The sequence below is a fragment of the Scyliorhinus torazame genome, chromosome 6 (genome assembly GCF_047496885.1).
Source record: "Scyliorhinus torazame isolate Kashiwa2021f chromosome 6, sScyTor2.1, whole genome shotgun sequence".
Classification (NCBI taxonomy): Eukaryota; Metazoa; Chordata; class Chondrichthyes; order Carcharhiniformes; family Scyliorhinidae; genus Scyliorhinus; species Scyliorhinus torazame.
The window spans coordinates 30,190,421-30,212,103 of NC_092712.1; the positions used below are offsets into that span (position 1 = coordinate 30,190,421).

Consider the following 21,683-nt stretch of genomic DNA (forward strand, 5'->3'; position numbering starts at 1 on the left):
CATCGACCGAATCTTTGCTAGCTGCCTTCTCCCAGTCTCTGAAGAAATCCTTCTGGAAAGCCAGTGTTGCTTCCCACCAAACCGTGGAACAGCGGACATGATTTACACAGCTCAGCAACTTCAGGAGAAATGCCAGGAGCGACATCAACCACTCTACATGGCCTTCATCGATCTGACCAAGGTTCAGTCAATCGGGAGGTGCAGTGGAAGACCCTGTCAAAGGCCGGCTGTCCAGAGAAATTCATCAACATCCTCTGACTCTTTCATGACAAGATGTCGGCAATATTCCTCACCAGAAATAAGACCAAAACCTACGACTGGACCCACCACCACCACCGTTTCTCTATCTTCATCGACATCATCATAGAATCACAAAGTAACAGCACAGAAGGAAGCCATTCGGCCCATCTTGACCATTCCAGCCCTAGAACACTAGTGCCCTTTCTAATTTCACCTTCCTGCACTCGGTCTGTAGCTTAGAGCACTTGAGGTACAGATCCAGGGTTTAGGGCCTTTGTCTCCACTACCAACTCGGTCGGTGAATTCCAGACACCCACTACCCGCTGTCAAAAAGTTCTTCCTCATGTCCCCTCTACACCTTCTGCTACTTATCTGGAATCTATGTCGCCTGGTTCTAGAATTCTCCAGGGGAAGCAATTTTATTCTGTCCACCCTGCCTCTTCCCGTCATAATTTTGTACACCTCAATTAAGGCACCCCTTAGCCGCCTTTGTTCCAAGGAAAATAAACCAACCTATCCAATTTCTCCTCATAGCCACACTTTTCTAACCCTGGCAACATTCTTGTAAAGCTCCTCTGCACTCTCTCCAGAGCAATAATTTCCTTTCTGTAATGTGACCAGGACTGCACACAATACTCCAGTTGTGGCCTCACCAGTGTTTTATACAATTCTAACATCGTATCCTTACTTTTACATTCCACCCTTCACCTTAGAACCATAGAATTCGGACAGTGTAAAAGGAGGCCATTTGGCCCATCACGTCTGCACCAACCCTCTGAAAGAGAACCCTACCTAGGCCCACTCTCCCATAATCCCACCTAACCTGCACGTGGACATTGTCTACAGGTTGGACGGCAAACATTTGAACCTCAACTGGTTGAAATCCAACAAGAAAGTGACACTGACATCACTTGTGGAACTTTGCCGATGACATCTCCACTCTCTCAGAAGAGAATCTCCACGTCGTGCTTGACACCTCGCGGAAGCATACTGAAGGATTGGTCTCATCCTCGAGCAGACTCCAAAGATGTGCGGGTTAGGTGGATTGGTCCTAATAAATTGTGGATGTGCAGCTTAGGTTATGGGGTTACGGGAATAGGGGGATGTGGGTATGGGTAGAGTGCTCATTTGAAGCGTCAATGCAGACACGATGGGCCGAATGGCCTTCTGCACTTTAAGGTTCCTGTGACTCTCTGATCCTTTACGAACCTGCGTCAGGGAAAGATCTGGTCTTTCCCTCCCATCAAGATCAGTGGAGAAACCCTATCAAACATGGAACATTTCCCCTACCTGGGAAGCTACGTCTCATTCAGAAATCCAACATCGATTCAGAAATCTAACATTGTATCCAATCCGCAAACGCCTCCTTCGGGCACCTAAGGATGAAAGTTTTTGATGACCGCAATATTCATGTTCATGCTGACACTAAGATCCTTGTGTACAAGGCAGTCGTCTTCCCAACTCTTCTATAGGCTCAGAAACGTGGATTGAATACAGACGCCCACCTCCAGGCCCTGGAGAGATACCATCAACGCTCCTGAGACAAAGTCTCTGCATCAGCTTGGAGGACAGGCACACTAACATCAGCATCCTTGAAGGAGCCAAGGGCAACAGCGTCGAGGCTCCAATTATTCGAAACCGACTCCAGCCATGTGCTTAGGAAGTCAGAGTCCTGACTCCCAAACAAGAGGAGGACAAAGGAAGCATTTCAAAGGCACCTTGAAGGCCGACCTCAAGAAACCCAACATGGACATCAACACCCGGGAAACCCTTGCTCAGAAGAGACCTACTTGGAGGAACCTCCTACTTGAAGAGACACAATTCTTCGAGGACACCCGACAGCATGATGAGTCTGGAAAAGGAGCCGGAGAAAGGAATACCAGTGATCTAGAATCCAAGGACTGATCCCAGCTCCCAGAAACATCTGCCAAGTGTGCGGCCTGGAATCGGGCTAATCAACCACGCAAGGGCCCACAGAGCCCAAAGCCTGGAACACGGAGTTTCTTGGGCGGACAATCATACTCGTTAATGAGTGATCACTGAAGAAGATTTGTACAGTTGTCAGTATAAATTAGTTTACTTTTGAAATCTGTCTTCCACTCACAGTAACAACAACCCAATTGCCTAGGAACAGAATTTAGGAAAACATGTGCCTTTAAGTTATTAATACTGTTCAACTTTATTTTGTTCAGATAATTAGTCCATATATACTAACCTCGCAAACTCGAAAAACTGACCAAACTGTAAAATCTAACAAATGAACAGATGAACTAGGTGCAGAAGTAGGACATTTGGGCCCTTGAGCCTGCTCTGACATTTAATAAGATCGTGGCCGATCTGTTTGTGTTTCAAGTTCTGCATACCCATCCACCCATGAATACCTTTGATTCCCTCGCCTAACAAGAACCTATCTCCCTCGTCCTTAAAAATATTCAATGGCCCCGCCTTCTGAGGCAGAGCGTTCCAAAGCAACCCTCAGAAATTAATTTCTCCTCATCTTTGTCCTGGAAGAGCAACCCCTAATTTTAAAGTAGGGCTCCTTAGTTACGGACCCATCCACAAGAGGAAACACCCTTTCCACTTTCACCTTGCCAATACCGTTCAGGATCTTTATCAATCAAGCCGTCCCTCACTCATTGAAATTCCAGTGGAAACAAGCCCAGTCTGCCCAATCTTTCTCATAAGACAACCCACTCAATCTAGGTATCAATCTAGTAAAGTCGCCATAGTCCCAGATGAGCAGAGGCTGCTTTCCCTTTGAGATGGAGAGCTGGTGGTGGTTTAACCTGAGGGTCACCACACCTCAGGCGAGGGGCAAGGTTGAGAAGGCGGGGCCTTCATGAGTAACCTCAGCCAGTACGGGAATTGAACCCGCGCTGCTGGCCTTGCTCTGCATCACAAACCAGCCGTCCAGCCAACTGAGCTAAAGCAGCCCAAGTAAACCACCTCTGATCCACCTCCAATACATTTACATCTTTCCTTAAATAAGGAGACCAAAACTGCACGCATTCTTGGAGATGTGGTCCAACAATTAACCACTTAGTAACGGTTCTGAAATATAAGTCTTAAACAATTGAAGTAAGGAGTTATTCTGAAATAAGTGCAGAGTTTCAGGCACTTGGGTATCGTTAACATTTTATCATTTTCATTGCAACACAGAAATGCTAATTTTCCAGGATTGGTGACCGAGAAACTAATGAAGGAGGATAGCGGTCCAAAAGCATGAACTTTACATTCCATCGGAATGTGCCTCCACCCTCCCACCAAAGAATGTTTTGATTTCTGGGAACTTGGGAATAAGAGTAGGTCATTTGCCCCCTTGAAATTATTTCGCTGTTCACTAAGATCACTGCTGATCTGTGACCAAACTCCATGGGTGGGATTCTCCGTTCCTGAGAGTAAGTGTTGACGCCGACGCAGAATTTGTGAAGGCCCATGACAGCAAAACTGGCGCCGCATCTGGACTGATTCTGCTATTGTTAACCGGGTAGCACCAGCGCTACATCGAACACAATCGATTTCAATGCAAAACTGTGCCGGATTAGCCGGTTTCTCGATTGACACTCAGGAGTCTGACAAACTGCAGCCGCACATACACACTTCACTCTCCACGCACACCATCCCAGCTGCCAAGATGGCAGTAAGCCGCACGGCCCCACGTTTCGCAGATGCAGAGCTCGAGACCCTCCTGGACGCGGTGGAGGAGAACTGGATGACCCTGTATCCCGGCCCGGGAAGGAGGCTGCCAGGCGCTGCCATCCGTCGTGCCTGGGCACAGGTGGCAGAGGTAGTTGGCGCCGTGAGCAATACCATCCCGACCGGCCAGCAGTGAGGGAAGAAACTTCACGACCTCTTCTCCCCCCTCAGGAGAAGCTGCCCACAACCGCTGGGAGCGGGAGAAGACAGGATGGGGACCGCTGGACCTGCGGCCTCTCACCATGGCAGAGCAGAGGGCTCTGGACGTGGTTGGCGGCCCAGAGGAAAGGAAGGTCGCCGAGGTGGAGTTCGGCAGCGTGCGAGGAAGTGAGACCCCGCTTATTTGAGGTTCCCCGCGACATGGCTGTCAACCCCCCCTCCCCAACCTAGTTTGGGCTGGGAAGAAAGTGGGAACGGGGAGGGAATAGGTAGACGTTGTCAGTGGCCCACGGTCCTCACCACCGTCACCCCAGGGATTCGATGGGACCGTGTGATGGAATGGCCAATTCGCATGCAGGGATCACCCAGGTGGACGGTGGAAAGTGCTACGTGGTAGGTGGCCTAGAGGAAAGGAAGGTCGCCGAGGTGGGGCGTTCAGCAGGCGAGGAAGTCAGACATTGCCATACAATGCGGAGCACCAGAGCTCATCGCAGAGCTGGTTGTCATCATCCTCCATCCCATAGACCATACCCACTGTTACTGTCAACCCAGGGCCCACACCCCGTAGTGCGGCAGGTATGTATCACGGAGGGAGGTGCAGGCGATTGGGGTGGAAGAATTGTCCGTGCCCCTGCCCGGTTATTGGGTGCAGATGTGTATGATGTGCGATTAAGGGCAGTTCCAATGATGGTCACATATCAGCTGCACATTCGTCGAGTTCAACCCTTTTCACTTTGTGTAGAGCGGCCTGTCATCTGCAGGTGCTCGTAGGGGAACATGCATCCCATCGATGGCAGCGAATCCCGCTGCCCGGACATTCTGGTGGGCTCGGTCCACACTGAAGTGGATGTATTGACCGCCTAGGCATGTAGGGCCTCCATGATGTGTGTGGATGCACCTGTGCATTGAGATCTGTGAGATCCCGGACAGGTCCCCATTTGGCTCCTGGAAAGAGCCCGTCCCAAATGCCAGCGGTACCGTTGGTTGGAACTGCCCTTGACAGTGCTATGTTCTATGGCTCTTCTTGGCACCCCTATAGGGGGTGTTGCCCTGTTGGCTGCCTGATGCCCTGCTGGCGGATGGTGGCCAGGTTGGGGCCACCCATACGGCCGGTGTCACTCTGCAGAACCAGGGCCAAGGTGGTCAGTGGGGTGCGCAGCAAGATGGCTGCTTTGCAGACTGCGGTAATGACGGTCCGTGACTGGACACCACCCCAGTCAGTGGGCAATCACCCCGGCCTTTAAGCCCGTTCCTCCGTCACCTTCTCCTTCCCTCCCCCAGGCCCTGGCAGGGCCCGGCCAGTGCCGGCCCGGCAGCCCACAGTCGTGCCTCTCTGTGTCCTACCTCCTCTCTCTCTCCCTCATCAGCCATGACACCAGTTCCACAATTTGTAAAAGCATAAGTGAACTGCGCCATCGGTAACTCTGCCCATTGGAGGAGGAGAATCACGGAGGCCCTGGAGAATCGGGTCAGGCCCGCTAATAACATGCAAAAATGGTGTTTACTGTATATGGGTTCCAGAACGCATTGACACTGCTCTGGAGGTGATGCAGAATTGCAATTTGGCGTCAAATCGGCGCCCGCCGCGATTGTGCCATTGGAACTGATTTTCCGCCCAATCGCATTTCGCGATTTTGCAGTCAGCCAACGGAGAATCCCGTTCCATTTCCCTGCCTCTGCTGCATATTCCTTCCCACCTTTCGCGCTTAAAAATCTATCGACCTATTTTAAAATCAACAATAGAGCTGGCATCAATGACTGTTTGCGGGGAAGAGAATTCCAAACTGCGACAAGCCTTTGTGGTAAAGTATGTTCTCAGCCCACTCTTGAAAGGTCTGGCCGCAGATTTTAGACTCTGCCCCTCCTCAGACCTTGACTCCACAATCAGCGGAAGCAGTTGCTATTTGATCCCCTGAACAACTCGATGTCTGGAATAGGTACTTGTATTTATTTGCCTATTGTTAACTGGTGCAATTCTCAACCTGAGTTTCAATATTTTCATCTGCTCAATTCTCATACCGAGTTCACAAGAATTGACAGAAATGGGACTAATTAATGTGCTCCTACAAGAAAGCGCCCACTTCATCTCGAAAAGCAGCAGTGACACAGATAATAGACTTTGACGGAAGGCAGCATCTGGGCACGCCTCGGCATGGGCCTCTGAAGAAAACTGAACAGGTTGGAACCTTCGTTTTTAGCAGCTTATTTCATAGAATTGGTATTTACAGTGCAGAAGGAGGCCATTCGGCCCATCGAGTCTGCTCCAGCTCTTGGAAAGAGCGCCCTACCCAAGGTTAACACCTCCACCTTATCCCCATAACCCAGTAACCCCACCCAACACTAAGGGCAATTTTGGACACAAAGGGGCAATTTATCATGGCCAATCCACCTAACCTGCACATCTTTGGACTGTGGGAGGAAACCGGAGCACCCGGAGGAAACCCACGCACACACGGGGAGGATGTGCAGACTCCGCACAGACGGTGACCCAAGCCAGAATCGAACCTGGGACCCTGGAGCTGTGAAGCAATTGTGCTATCCATATTTGATGCAAAGAAAGCTCAAAATTGCATTTCGCTTGAAAACAAATTCAAATTAACCATTAATTTGAAATACATAGAGTTAAGCAATTTGGTTAATCAAAAACACGCAAGGCTTTTTTTTTTTTTGTTGTTGCATGAAATCGAACCCACTGTTCTGGAGGGTTAGAACTGAGAAGGAGAGATTGAGTTTATGCTAAAATATATCGAGCCCGTAAGATCAGCCATACGTAGCGTTCTGGTCCCCATTATATGAAAGGGATATGAAGATATTGGAGAGGGTGGCAAAAGAGAAATCAGGGTGACACCAGAAACATGAGGTTATTATCTGTCAGGAAAAGGGGAACAAGCAGGCTCAGGGAAATTTGGAATTATGGAGGGGTTAAATGTCGAGAAGATGCTTCAACGTGTGGGTGAAAAGCAAAACTAGAAGCCTTCAGTAAGAAATTAAATAGGGAATTCAGAAAAAAAGTACTATTTTTCCCCCAGGGAGTGGTCAAAATGTTGAACTTGCTACCGCAGGAAGTGGTTGAGGAAAATAGTATTGATGCATTTCAGGGGAAACTAAGTTAGCTTATGAGGGAGAAGGGAACAGAAGGTTACATTGAATGAGTTAGGGAAAGAAAGATGGACGCAGCTTCTATGAACATCAGCATGAGCTGATGAAGCAGAATGGCAGGCTACGACACTGTGTGGCCTATGTAATTCCATGTCATTTTAATTAGCTACCATCTGAAATGCACTGTCTGAAAAGGCAGTGAAACGGTTGGAATAATAACCTTCCAAAGAGGATTGAATATATCTGGAAGGGGAGAAGATTGGGCAAGGCTGTGGAGGAAGATGAATTTGGTCACTCGAAGCTAGCTGACACAGGCACGGTGGATCAATTGGCTTCCATGTCTGCTGTAAAACTCTTATCAATGAACAAATAAATTAAGCAACTCTTGATTCAAAAGGATCGAGCTGTATTTGACATCTCCATAACTGTGGCTTTCACAATTCAATCTTGGCACCTTGAATTTTCTTGCCTCAAGTGCACGCTTAATGAGCAACGGGGAAGAAACCATCCGATTGCTGTTCATCCTCCAACCCAGTCGGATTCTCGGGTCTTGGCTCCTCCTTCACAAAGACCGGATTGACTGATGGGCCTGAAAACTGTGGAATACTGTGATGCTGATACCAGTTTAAAATATAGCTGCTGGACACATATTTACAGAGGTATAATGGCACAGAAGGGAGGCTATTTGACCCATTGATTCCACGCTGGCTCAGTCCTATTTCCCTGTTCTATCCCCATGGCTGTAGAAGATTATTTCCCTCGAGTGTCTGACCAATTTACTTTTAAAACCGCTCCCACCACCCTCGTGGGCAGCATGTTCCAGGTCGTTGCCATTTGCTGTGTGAACATTCCTCACATGCCCCCAGCAGCTCTTTCCCAAAACCTTAAATATGTGTCACCTCATCCTTGTACGATTATCTAAGGAGAACAGCTTTTCTTTGTCTAACTTATCAGAACCGTTCTAAAATAATCGAAGCTGAATGTGTGGTGGAAGCAGGTTGAGTCATCGCATTCAAGAGGGAATTGGATTGTTATCTGAAAAGGAAGAAGGTGCGGGGTCACGGGGAGCAGCGGATGAATGCGTCGAGATGCATTGCTCATTTGGAGAGCCAGCACAGACTTGATGAGCCGAATGTCCTCATTCAGTGCAGTGTCAATTCTTTGCTGCTTTGATTTACCTTAACTGCTCTCGTTAATCAGGCCATTGGCCCAATTGGTGATGCGTTTATGCTCCACACAAGTTTCCTTACTTCATTTCACCCGGTCAACACACCCTTCAATTCAATTCTCCCTCATGCTTATCTAGCGTCACGCCAAATCCATCGAAGCTTTAATCTTATTCAAGTCAACCTGATTGTTGACTGGTGGAATTAAAAATTAAGTTCAGCTGATATCGTCCATTTTCAGAGTACACAGCTGTGACTCCCATCTCAATCTATAGAAGAAAACCTCCACACGTTTTTGAATTTCCGTCCATTGTCAGCTCATCGTGTTTGTTCTGTAGGAAAGGAGACTTAAACGACGTTGCATGCATGGATGTGTGTATGCCTTCAGTTAGATGATCATCTTCGTGTTAACATGCATGGCATTCTCTGTGTAGTTGGTGTCCCAATAGCGCTATTAATTATTTCCGTCCATAAAAACACATTTAGTTCAGCAACTTCCTGCAGAGACGCAGTACATATAGAAACTCCTTTGTACACAAGGAAAGTCACCGTTTAGTCCTTCATCTGTGCCGACCTAAGGACAGATATAAATTTGAGCAGTGAACGACTCTCCGCAGTGAAGCCTGGAAAAGGAAGTTTAATTATAATGTACGGATATTACGTGAAGGCCCCCTAGATCCCTGGTTAGTTTTCAAGGTTTTTATGTTTCCCCACAGAACAGTAAGACAATAAGGAAAGAGCGCAACTCTGATTTGTATAGTGTCTTTATGACCTCAAGATTTCCCAAAGCATTTTACAGCGATGGAGGCATGGCTGTTTGTACCCTGCAAGTTCCCACGTACATGGTGATAATGACCAGATCTTCTCTTTTTTTGGTAACACTGATTTGAGGGATAAATACTGATCAAGATGCCCAGCCAAGTCCCTGGTTCTTCTTTGAAATGGTGGCGTGGAATCTTTCACACCCACCTGAAAGGACGACAGGGCCTTAGTTTGATGTCTCATTGAAAAGACAGCACTTCCAAAATGCAACATAGTCCCTCAAGTGTCAGCTTTAATTGTATGCTCAAGCCACAAATTTGTATGTTAACTGACAAGAAAATAACCAAAAGGTATACAGAGACTTTTGTGTGTAATAAATTGGGGTTAGTATCTTATGGCGGTGACCGGGGGGGGGAGGGTCTCAGCCACCGGCTAAAGAGCAGGCGAGAGCCCGATGTCATCTTTTTCCAGGAAGGCCTACAGCATCATGTGTCTCTCGGGGCAGGCTCTTCACTGTGATCCAGGACTGAAGTCCTGCCTGCTGGACAATCAACTCTATTGAACGGCAGTGCCACCTGAGAGGCGGTGGCTGTTGCCGGTGCACCACCAGGATGTTTGTTGGATCCCAGGCCACAGCTGAGCGATGCCAAGAAAGACTTTTTGGAGTGGGAGTCGCGAGGGAGGGTGAGGATGGGGTTCACCAGCATAGTCAGAGATTAGCTCTCAGTGGGCCGCCTCTTAATGCCGGGTCCTTCATTCAGCCCAAAGGTGTGCAGCATAGTTAGATTGGCCATGCTAAATTGCCCTTAGTGTCGAAAAAGGTTGGGTGGGGTTACTGGATAACGGGGAGAGGGTGAAGGTGTGGGCTTGGGTAGGGTGCTCTTTCCAAGTGCCTGTGCAGACACGATGGGCCGAATGGCCCCCTTCACTGTAAAAAATTCTATGTTTGAATGAGTGATCCCCCTTCCCTTTAGAGTCCATTATTAAGGATGAGCTTGCGGAGTACTTGGAAGTGCATGATAAAAGAGGGCTGAGTCAGTACGGCTTCGACAAGGGGAGGTCGTGCCTGAGAAATCTGTTAGAGTTCTTTGAGGAGGGTATGAGGAAGTTAGACGAGGAGAACTAGTGGACGTGATCTATTTGGATTTCCAGAAGGCCTTTGACAAGGTGCTGTACAGGAGGCTGCTAAATAAGATACGAGCCCATAGTGTTAAGGGTACGATCCTGGCATGGATGAACGATTGGCTGACTGGCAGAAGGCAGAGAGTGGGGATAAAGGGGTCTTTTTCAGGATGGCAGCCGGTGACTAGTGGTGTCCCTCAGGGGTCTGTGCTGGGCCCACAACTATTCACGATCTACATTCATTAACTTTTTAAAAAAATATATATATTTATTCAAATTTTCAACGGTTTTCAACAAAACACTCCAACCAGGGAAAAAAAAAATAAAGCACAAAACAAGCAAAAATTATACATGAGATTTCCAACAAAATGCAATAACCCCCATTTAACAAATACACGCGCCAGTAAGAAAAAACGCCCCACTCTAACCTAAACAAAACAGAAAAACCAAACGCCCCCTCCCCCGGGTTGCTGCTGCTGTTGACCTCCACCTAACATTCCGCGAGAAAGTCTAGGAACGGTTGCCACCGCCTGGAGAACCCCTGCACAGACCCTCGCAAGGCAAACTTTATCCTTTCCAGCTTGATGAACCCTGCCATATCGTTAATCCAAGCTTTCACACTTGGGGGCTCCGCATCCCTCCACAACAGCAGGATCCTTCGGCGGGCTACCAGGGACGCAAAGGCCAGAACACCGGCCTCTTTCAGTTCCTGCACTCCCGGCTCGTCCGATATCCCAAATAATGCTACCCCCCACCTGACCCGGGTGTTCACCACTTTGGACATAGTCCTCGCAAAGCCCCTCCAGAACCCCTCCAGTGCCGGGCATGCCCAGAACATGTGGGCGTGATTTGCTGGGCTCCCTGAGCACCCCGCACACCTGTCCTCCACCCCAAAAAACCTACTCATCCTCGCCCCTGTCATATGCGCCCTATGGACAACTTTGAACTGTATTAGGCTGAGCCTGGCGCAGGAGGAGGAAGAATTAACCCTACTCCGGGCATCAGCCCACAGATCTTCATCCAGCTCCTCTCCTAGCTCCTCCTCCCACTTACCCTTTAACTCCTCCAGCGAGGTCTGCTCCGCCTCCTGCAGCTCTTGATAGATCGCCGAGACCTTGCCTTCTCCAACCCATAAACCCAAAATCACCCTGTCCTGAATCCTTCGTCTGGGAGCAGCGGAAATTCCCTCACCTGCCGTCTCTCAAACACCCTCACTTGCATGTACCTAAAAGCATTCCCGGGAGGTAACCCAAATTTCTCCTCTAGCGCCCCATGGCTCGCAAAAGTCCCATCGATGAATAGGCCCCCCATTCTTTTAAACCCAGCCCGATGCCAGCTCAGAAACCCCCCATCCATCCTACCCGGAGCGAACCTGTGGTTCTCTCGTATCGGGGTCCAGACCGAGGCCCCCACCTCGCCCTTATGTCGCCTCCACTGCCCCCAGATCTTCAGAGTCGCCGCCACCACCGGACTCGTGGTGTAACTTGTCGGCGGAAGCGGCAACGGTGCCGTCACCAGCGCCCCCAGACTCGTACCCACACAAGACGCCACCTCTAGCATCTTCCACACCGCCCCCTCTCCCTCCATTACCCACTTCCGGATCATCGCCACAATTAGCTGCCCAATAATAGCCACATAGACTCGGCAGCGCCAGCCCCCCCCCCCCCCCCCCCCCCCCCTTGTCTCTGCTACGCTCCAAAAACACCCTCTTCACCCTCGAGGTCTTATTCGCCCATACGAATCCCATAATACTCCTGCTTACCCGTTTTTAAAAAAGCCTTGGGGATTAGTATGGGCAGGCACTGGAATACAAACAGGAACCTCGGGAGGACCGTCATCTTGACCGGCTGCACCCTACCTGCCAGGGAGAGTGGCACCATATCCCATCTCTTGAAGTCCTCCTCCACCTGCTCCACCAACCGTGTCAAATTGAGCTTGTGCAGGGCCCCCTAGCTATCTGGATCCCCAGGTATCGGAAGCCCCTCTCCGCCCTCTTCAGCGGTAGCTCGTTTATCCCCCTTCCCTGGTCCCCCGCATGCACCACAGAGCTCACCCTTCCCCACGTTGAGCTTATAGCCCGAGACGTCCTCAAACTCCCTGAGGATCCGCATAACCTCCTCCATTCCCTCCACTGGGTCTGCAACATATAGGTCATCAGCATATAACGACACCCGGTGTTTACATTTACGAGCCTCCGCACATTCGTGTTTAACTGCCTGCCCTTCACAAACCCCGCCTGGTCCTCATGGATCACCCCCGGGACACAGTTCTCAATCCTCGTAGCCAGCACCTTCGCCAACAACTTAGCGTCTACATTGAGGAGCGAAATCGGCCTATATGATCTACATTGCAATGGATCCTTATCCCGCTTCAAAATAAACGAGATCAGCGCCCGGGACATTGTCGAGGGCAGGGTCCCCTCCTCCCTCGCCTCATTGAACGTTCTCACCAGCAACGGGCCCTGCAGGTCCATATACTTGCTGTAAAATTCAACTGGGAACCGGCTGGTCCCGGGGCCTTCCCCGCCTGCATGCTCCCTAATCCTTTAACCAGCTCCTCCAGCCCAATCGGCGCCCCCAAACCAGCCACCTGCTCCTCCTCCACCCTCGGGAACCTCAGTTGATCCAAGAATCGCCGCATCCCCCCCCCTCCCGGGGGCTCAGACCTATACAGATCCCCAGAGAAGTCCCTAAATACCTTGTTTATTCTCACCGCACTCTGCACCGTATTCCCCCCTCTATCCTTAACTCCACCAATCTCCCTCGCTGCCTCCCTCTTACGAAGCTGATGTGCCAGCATCCGACACGCCTTCTCCCCATGCTCATATACTGCCCCCTGCATTTTCCTCCACTGCACCTCTGCTTTCCCCGTGGTCAATAGATCAAATTCCATTTGGAGGCTTCGTCGCTCCCTAATCAGGGGGCCTCTGCATAGCTCCTGTCCACCCTTAATATCTCTCCCACCAATCTCTCCCTCTCCCTCCTCTCTCTTCTCCCTATGGGCCCTAATGGAAATGAGCTCTCCCCTAACCACTGCCTTCAGAGCCTCCCAGACTACCCCCACCCGCACCTCCCCATTGTCGTTGGCCTCCATATATCTTTGAATACACCCCCGGATCCGCCCGCACACCACCTCATCCGCCAACAGTTCCATCCGAGCCGGCCCCGCCCCCGATGGCGCAGCTCCTTTTTCTGCGACCTCATCCCAGCTCCCCATCCCCGGGCTTCTTTCCCCCCCCCCCCCCCCCCCCTCATCAGCGGGGACCTACCCCTACAGTACCGGCGCCCACACTCTCACACAGCCCCCACATCATATACACTCACCCCTTCCCCTTTCCCCTCTTCCCAACCTGAAACCAGAAGAAGGACACCTCCAAAATACAGTAAACACCCCCCCACAACAAACCCTCAGTTTGAGTCCAGCTTTTCAGTCTGAATAAAGGTCCACGCGTCATCTGGCATCTCAAAATAGTGGTGACGGTCCTGAAACGTGACCCACAATCGCACTGGCTGCAGCATTTCAAACTTCACCCCCTTTCGAAGTGGCAGATAGAATACAATGTGAAAAAGTGTGAGGTTATGCACCTTAGTAGGAAGAATAGAGGCATAGACTCTTTTCTAAATGGGGAAAGAAAGGGACTTCGGAGTCCTAGTTCAAGATTCCTTTAATATTAACTTGCAGGTTCAGTCGGCGTTAGGAAGGCAAATGCAATGTTAGCATTCATTGAGAGGGCTAGAATACAAGAACAGGGATGTACTTCTGAGGCTGAATAAGACTCTGCTCAGACCTCTTCTGGAATATTGAGCAGTTTTGGGCCCCGTATCTGAGGAAGAATGTGCTGGCCTTGGAAAGGGTCCAGAGGAGGTTCACAAAAATGATCCCTGGAATGAAGAACTTGTCGTATAAGGAATGGTTGAGGACTCTGGGTCTGTACTCGATGGAGTTTAGAAGGATGAAGGGGGATCTTATTGAAACTTACAGAATACGGAGAGGCCTGGATAGAGTGGACGTGGAGAGGATGCTTCCACTAGAGACCAGACCACAGGGCACAGCCTCAGACTGAGATGAGAAGGAATTTCTTCAGCCAGAGGGTGGTGAATCTGTGGAACTCATTGTTGTAGAAGGCTGTGGAGGCCAAATCACTGAGTGTCTTGAAGACCGAGATAGATAGGTTCTTGATCAATAAGGGAATCTGGGGTTATGGGAGAAGGCAGGAGAATGGGGATGAGAAAACATATCAGCCATGATCGAACGGCGGAGCAGACTTGATGGGCCGAATGGCCTAATTCTGCTCCTATATCTTATGGTCTTTCCGGGAGTAGCTCAGGGTTGAACCATGGTCAATTTTCCTCTCACCCAGGGGATCAAGGTAAATCGTAGTGTCGCAAGTATTGCTCTGGGTGAGATTAGCTAAAAGTTATACATAAATTATTTTCAGTGGTCTGATTTTTAAATATTTTCTTGAGCATGTTCTGACTTGCTCCTTTGTCAGTCCATACTTGAAAGTAAAGTGACCTTGATTAATTTTACGATGTTCCTAGTATTAAATAGTCCACTTAATTAAATCGGTGGAACAGATATATATTAGTTACTAAACAGTTTTGAGCTGTCAGTTCTCAAAGTTCCTTCTACTTTGAATGGATGCCAAGCTTGCTGGACCCATGAAGGGTCTGATCCAGTCTGTTGATTGAAGTTCTCTGCACTCTGCAGCTTTCATATCTTATGTTCTTGCCCCGTGTAATTCTAGCTTCTAAAATCTAACTAGGCGCTGGTTCACAAATATGAAAAATAGTTAGTGTTTCAATGCTCATGACAGTAATTTTAGGAATAAATTGCATATTCCTTCTTGACAATGCAAGCACACTTGTGTTCATCTATCTCTCGTTCACGATCCCACATTTGTCCTCTTGAGATAAACATGCCAAATGAAATGTGCACTGTGGGAAATGGTGGAATTCTCAATTTGTGCTCAAGTCCTTTCAAATCCAGCTCTCATTCTGACATCAAGTTCATTCCGATTTTTAAAATTTGCATTCTTGTTTTGAAGCCCCAATGTGGCCTTCTCCCTCCTAATATGTAACTTCCTGAGGCCCTGAAACCACCATTCGGCATTCTTCCAACTCTGTCCTCTTGTTCATCCCCTCATCATTCTATCATGAGTGACTTAGCCTTCAGCTGCCTGGGCCCCGAGCTCTGGAGTTCCCTCCACGAATCTCTCTATCTCTCTTATCTGCTTCTGCCTCTCCTACCTACGTTCCACTACCAAAAGAGTGACATGTTTCATATTGTATTGGTCCTGATGTGAGTGCAAGAATACCAAATTTCAAACAATGCCTTTTTATACCACAGAAGAAAAGGATGCTGGTCTACTCAGCAAGTCGACTTTAATTGGCTGAGGTGTTGCCATGGATGGGGGTAACAGGAACCATTGGCTTCTCCGAGCTCCCAGGAAATTCAAAATAGGCTCAAAGCTTGAACATATTCCTTTTGTTTGCAGAGATTGGGTTCCCACATCATCATATATGTCGCTTCTAGCAAATAAATGAGCCATGTTGCAAACCCAACTGATATGTTAGTGTAGCTATTAGCACACTCAGGATTGCTCAACAAGTGCTTCCCAATCCTGCAGTTCCATCTAATAGCAGATGTTTTGGGTTTTGCAAGACCAGGCTGATTGAGTATGGTCTATACTCTGCCTATTCAAAAACGACTGAATGAACTTGCTGTTTGGTTTGATCAGCCAGTCGTTATGAATTACCGCTATATACATGACGTTGCTCAGTTATGTGGTAGGCAGAATGCTTTTTTGGACTGACGGCAGCATCCTGTTCATGGAAATGCCACAAATGTCGCCACTGCACAGTAACAACGTGAAACCTGGTGTTCAAACCTGTGAGGTACTTTGTCTTCCCAGGGTAATTTGAGAGAGGTTGGGCACTTTCCCGCTCCAGATGTGGCAGCCTTTGGCCCATTTACACGTTTGCATGATACACAGCAAACAGTGATCTGATTAGGATAGCCATTGTCCCGTGTTCAGTAATAAGCTTTGGAACCATGTCTATCCTTTCAGCTCTGTACTGCCAAACGCTGTAGCACCATGTAAGTACAAGTTGTAATATTTTCGCCAGCTGACTATTTATTATTTATATTTTGAGTGTTTGGAGCTTTAGATGAGTGATTTTGTTGACCTGTGATTTAGTTCTAATTCCAACATTGGTTCTGATTCTTATGTGTTGCATGATGCTCTTGTAATGGTCAGCATCAGCCAGAATAAGTTTTTAACCATTCTTTCATCCAGGCAAGAATGCTGTGTGTTCAGATCTTGCTGGCGGAGTTGAGCAGACAATCCAGGTTACAGCCCAGAGCCCCCATCCTTAGGATGAGATATTAAACCCAAGTTTGTTCATCTGAAGTACCCTACTTACTGCACTGTTTGACAAAGGGTAGGAAGTTCTCCCAGCCCTGGTCAACATTTTCCCCTCTATATATGCCAACCAAAAAAGAAATGTTCAGTGCCCAACTATTTGTGGGAATTGTTGATCCAGAATTCCTGTTGCAGAGGGCGGCACGGCGCAGTGGTTAGCACTGCTGCCTACGGCGCTGAGGACCCGGGTTCGATCCCGGCTCTGGGTCACTGTCTGTGTGGAGTTTGCACATTCTCCCCCAGTCTACGTGGGTCTCGCCCCCACAACCCAAAAAATGTGCAGGTTAGGTGGATTGGCCACGCTAAATTGTCCCTTAAATGGGAAAAAAAAATAATTAGATACTCTAAATTTATATTTACAAAAAGAATTCCTATTGCCGGATACCTTTTACTTGTGATCTGGGTTATTCTCCTCTCAAGCAATGTTACTAAAATAAGCAAAGACAGATTGCCAATCAATCACAATCACACTGTATTGATCTTTGTGGTAATTGTGATTACTCTGAAGGCTATGGGTCCTGACAACATTCTGGCAATAGCACTCAAGTCCTGTGCCCAGAACAAGCTGCGCCCCTTGCCAAGCTGCCCCAGCTACAGCCATGCATTATTTACCCGACAATGTGAAAAATAGCCCAGGTATGTCCTGTCCACAAAAAGCAGGACAAATTCCAATCCGGCCAATTACCCGTCAACCACCTTTCGGTCGTCAGCAGTGCTATCAAGTGGCACTTACACAGCAATAACCTGCTCACTGACGCTCAGTTTGGGGTCTGCCAGGCCGCTCATCTCCTGACCTCATTACAGCCTTGCTCTAAACATGGACAAAGGAGCTGAATGCCAGAGGTGAAGTCAGAGTGAACGGTTCTGGGCATTAAAGCAGCATTTGAGTGAGTCTGGCATCAAGGAGCCCTCGCAAAGTTGAGGTCAATGGGAATCAGGGAGAACTCTCCACTGGTTGAAGTCATACTGGTTGGGCAGCCACGGTAGCACAATGATTAACACAATTGCTTCACAGCTCCAGGGTCCCAGGTTCGATTCCCCGCTGGGTCACTGTCTGTGTGGAGTCTGCACGCACTCCCCGTGTCTGTGTGGGTTTCCTCCGGGTGCTCCGGTTTCCTCCCACAGTCCAAAGGTGTGCGGGTTAGGTGGATTGGCCGTGCTAAATTGCCTTAGTGTCCAAAAAGGGTAAGTGGGGCTTACGGGGATAGGGTAGATAGGTGGGCTTGAGTAGAGTGCTCTTTGTAAGGCCGGTGCAGACTCGATGGGCTGAATGGCCTCCTTCTGCACTGTAAATTCTATGATTCATATCTAGCATAAAGGAAGTGGTTGTTGGAGGGCACTTTACTCAGTCCCAGAACATTGCTGAAGGAGTTCCTCAGGGTAGTATCCTCAACCCAATCTTCAGATGCTTCATCAATGACCTTCCCTCCATCATAAGATCAGAAATGGGGATGTTCACTGATTGCAGCGTGTTCACCATTTGCAACTCTTCAAATGCGGAAATAGTCTGTGCCAATATGCACCAAGCCTTGGTTAACATTCAGGCTTGGGCTGGTAAGTGACAAGTAACATTCACATCACGCAAGTGGCAGGCAATTATCATCTCCAACAAGAGACCATCTAGCTATCTCCTCATGACATTCAATGGTATTACCATCGCTAAATCCTCACGTACAGGGAGATTAGCATTGACCAGAAAGTGAACTGGACCATCCAAGAGTGGGTCAGAGTAACTCGCCTTTGGGCTCACAAAAGTGTCTACTGTCAACAAAGCACAAGTCAGGAGTGTGATGGAATACTCTCCACTTGCCTGGGTGAGTGCGGCTCCAACACTCAAACCTGACACCAAGCAGCACAAAGCAGCCCGCTTGATTGGCACCCCATGCGCTACCTTAAGCAGACATTCCCTCCACCAATGCACAATGGCAGCGTTCGCCAAGCCTCTTTCGACAGCCACTTCTAAACTCACGACCTCTGCCACCTACAGGGACAAGAGCAGCAGATGGATGGGATCACCACGTGCCCAGTTCCCCATCAAGCCACATACCATCCTGATTTGGAACCATGTCGATGTTCCTCAATGTTGCAGGATCAAAATCCTGGAACTCCCTTCCTAACAGCACTGAGGGTGTTCCTGGGTCACACGACCAGTGAAGGCATTAGAGGGAGTGCCAAAGAGATTCACGGGAATGGTTCCAGGGATGAGGAACTTCAGTTATAAAGACAGAGTAGGACAATTTTCCTTGGAGGTAAGTTGGAGAGGTGATTTGATAGAGGTATTTAAAATCACGAGGAAAGGGGAGATGCAGTTGCCACTAGTGAAAGTATCGAGAATGAGGTCACAGATTTAAAGCAATTAATGAAAGAAGCAAACGCGATGTGAGGAGGACGTTCTTAACACAACGAGCGGTTCCGGTTTGGAACTGCCTGAGTGTGCTGTGGAGGCAGGTTCAATTGAAGCATTCAAAAGAGAATTCAACTGTTATCTGAAAAGGCAGAATGTGCAGTGTTCCAGGGAGAAGGCACAGGAATGGTTCTAGGTAAGTTGCTCTTTCAGAGAGCTGGTGCAGACATGGTGGGCCAAATGGACTCCTTTTGTGCCATAACAATTCTTTGTCATGCATTATTGTGGTGCCAGAAGGCGGTTGACCACCAGCTTGTCGGGGGCAGCTCAGGATGCGCAACAAAGGGCAGCACGGTGGTGCAGTGGTTAGCACTGCTGCCTCACGGCACCGAGGTCCCAGGTTCGATCCCGGCTCCGGGTCACTGTCCGTGTGGAGTTTGCACGTTCTCCCCATGTTTGCGTGGGTTTCGCCCCTACAACCCAAAGATGTGCCGGGTAGGGGGATTGAACACGCTAAATTGCCCCTTAATTGGAAAAAATGAATTGGGTACTCAAAATTTATTACAAAATTAAGGATGGGCAACAAATGCTGGCCCAGCCAGTGACACCCACTTCCCACCAAAGATGAGCGCTGCCTTTGAATTGGCTGCCACATTTCCTGCATTACAACAGTGTCCTGAGGTCATGAATGGCGGTATATAGATGCAAGCCTCTTTTTATATAACGCTGCAAAAACAATACTCCAAAAGCTGTAATGTTATCTTCAGATGTTTCAACCATGTGCTGTTTATTCCTTAAACAGAATAAAATAACTTGTTCTTTGGATTGCATTTCACGTGCTCAAGTTGCCCAAATCTTTGCGGCCAACTGAGATTGTTTTGAAGTTGTTCTCTGTTCAGATGTTGTATAATGGAGCTGCTAATTTGCCAACAGGCGATCTTTTTTTTTTTAATTGGTGTCGGTTGAGAGATGAATGTTGGCAAGATCAGACTTCTTAGTGTTTGCTCTTATGACCAGCAGGCAACTGAGCTTCGGTATAACATCCCGCCTGACGGAAGGTACCTCCAGCACTGGAGTGTCAGCATAGATTAGGTGCTCAGGTCTCCTAGAGTGGAGGCTTGAACACACAACCTCTGATGTAGAGCAGATAAGCGACCACAACGCTGACGCTGGTATGTAACAGCAAAGAAAACATAATAAATTTGTTGTCTTCCTCTCGCAGGAACTTGTGAATCTGTTGTTAACCGGCAAAGCGGTCTCCAATGTTTTCAACGATGTTGTCGAGTTGGATTCTGGCAATGGCAACATCACAATCCTCAAAGGAGTTTCAGGACGCAGTGACATTGGACTGCTGTCACTGTTTGAGCACTACAGTATCTGCAAGGTATGTGCCCTGAGAGCCCAGTGCTTTGAGTTTCCCATTGCATGTTATTGGATAGCTCTTATTGTAGTACGTGCCCTCGGCCCACTAGTTTTGGTGCAGCAAATGGTGGAAGAATAGCCAGGTAGAGATGCTTTAATAAGGATCAAGGTGTTGCCATCCATGAAGTGTCAGTCAAAGCCAGGATGTCAACGCAATTAATTCACAAAGCGGCCATGGAGAGCCTTGAGTGAACAAATGTCCATGAGGGAAGTGCAGCAGGAGTCGGAGTTGAGCTGGGAGAGTTAACGGGACAACTGTGGGTGAGGTGGGCGACGAAGATTCGGAAGGTTATCCCCAATGGCTTTACTTGGTCTGTATAAAAGCCAAGCAATAGGTCACTGATCTATGAGTCAATGATGTCAGCCTTTGAAGAAGTAGATAGCCACATTGTTATTCAGGGGGATGGTGGCAGGAAACTAGGAAGGCAGAAGAGCGAGTTGGTATTGAGAACAGAAAGAGTGGAGTAATGGAGGCACCAGTTGACTGACAGGAAGGGGAATGAAAGAAGGTGCATCTATGTGGCATCTTACATAACCTCAATACCCAAAAGCACCTCTGAAGTGTAGTCACTGTTGTCATGTAGGAAGTGCAGCAACAAATTGTGCACAAAGGTGCATAGGAAATGAGACCAGCTCAACAAATAATGGCCAAAGCTGAAGACCATAATCGTCACCACCTTGCCGTTACTGTTTTAAGTCACACGCCACCCTGACTGGGGAAGCATTTTCCTGTTCCTGCATCAACACTGGGCCCAGAATCCACCAACATCCCTACTAAAGACCAGGAGTGGGTATGCGTACACCACACAGATGGTGGCGGCTCACAGAGGGAACTCTTCAACAGCTTCTGATTGGGCACTTGGGGATGGGCAGTAAATATAGACCTTTCAAGCGGTGGTCACATGCTCTGAATGAATGAATTATGGATATATGCACGTAAGTAATATTTTGGAGGTAGCAACCAGCAGACATGTGTGCAGATTAGGTGAGAGAGACAGCAAGGGAAAGAAACTAGGGCCTGGTGCGGAAGAGCAGGTATGCAGGTTAAGGCAGCAGGCAGCAATCATAGAGTCCCTACGGTGCAGAAGGAGGCCATTCGGCCCATCACGTCTGTACCGACCCTCGAAGGAGCATCCTACCTAGGACCAATCCCCATAACTCCACCTAACCTTTGGACACTTGGGGGAAATTTAGCATAGCTAGTCCACTCAACCTGCACATTTTTGGACTGGGAGAAAACCGGAGCACC

The 21,683-nt window shown here is 48.6% G+C and overlaps 1 protein-coding gene across 2 annotated transcripts in view; it reads left to right on the forward strand.

Annotated features, from left to right (window-relative positions):
* mindy4 (MINDY lysine 48 deubiquitinase 4) overlaps positions 1-21,683 on the forward strand; it is a 275,047-nt gene that overhangs the window by 214,805 nt on the left and 38,559 nt on the right. For both annotated transcript variants that reach the window (XM_072508076.1, XM_072508075.1), the window contains one exon: positions 20,235-20,396. In XM_072508076.1, coding sequence (XP_072364177.1) covers positions 20,235-20,396 — 162 coding nt within the window. The remainder of the gene's footprint in view (positions 1-20,234; positions 20,397-21,683) is intronic.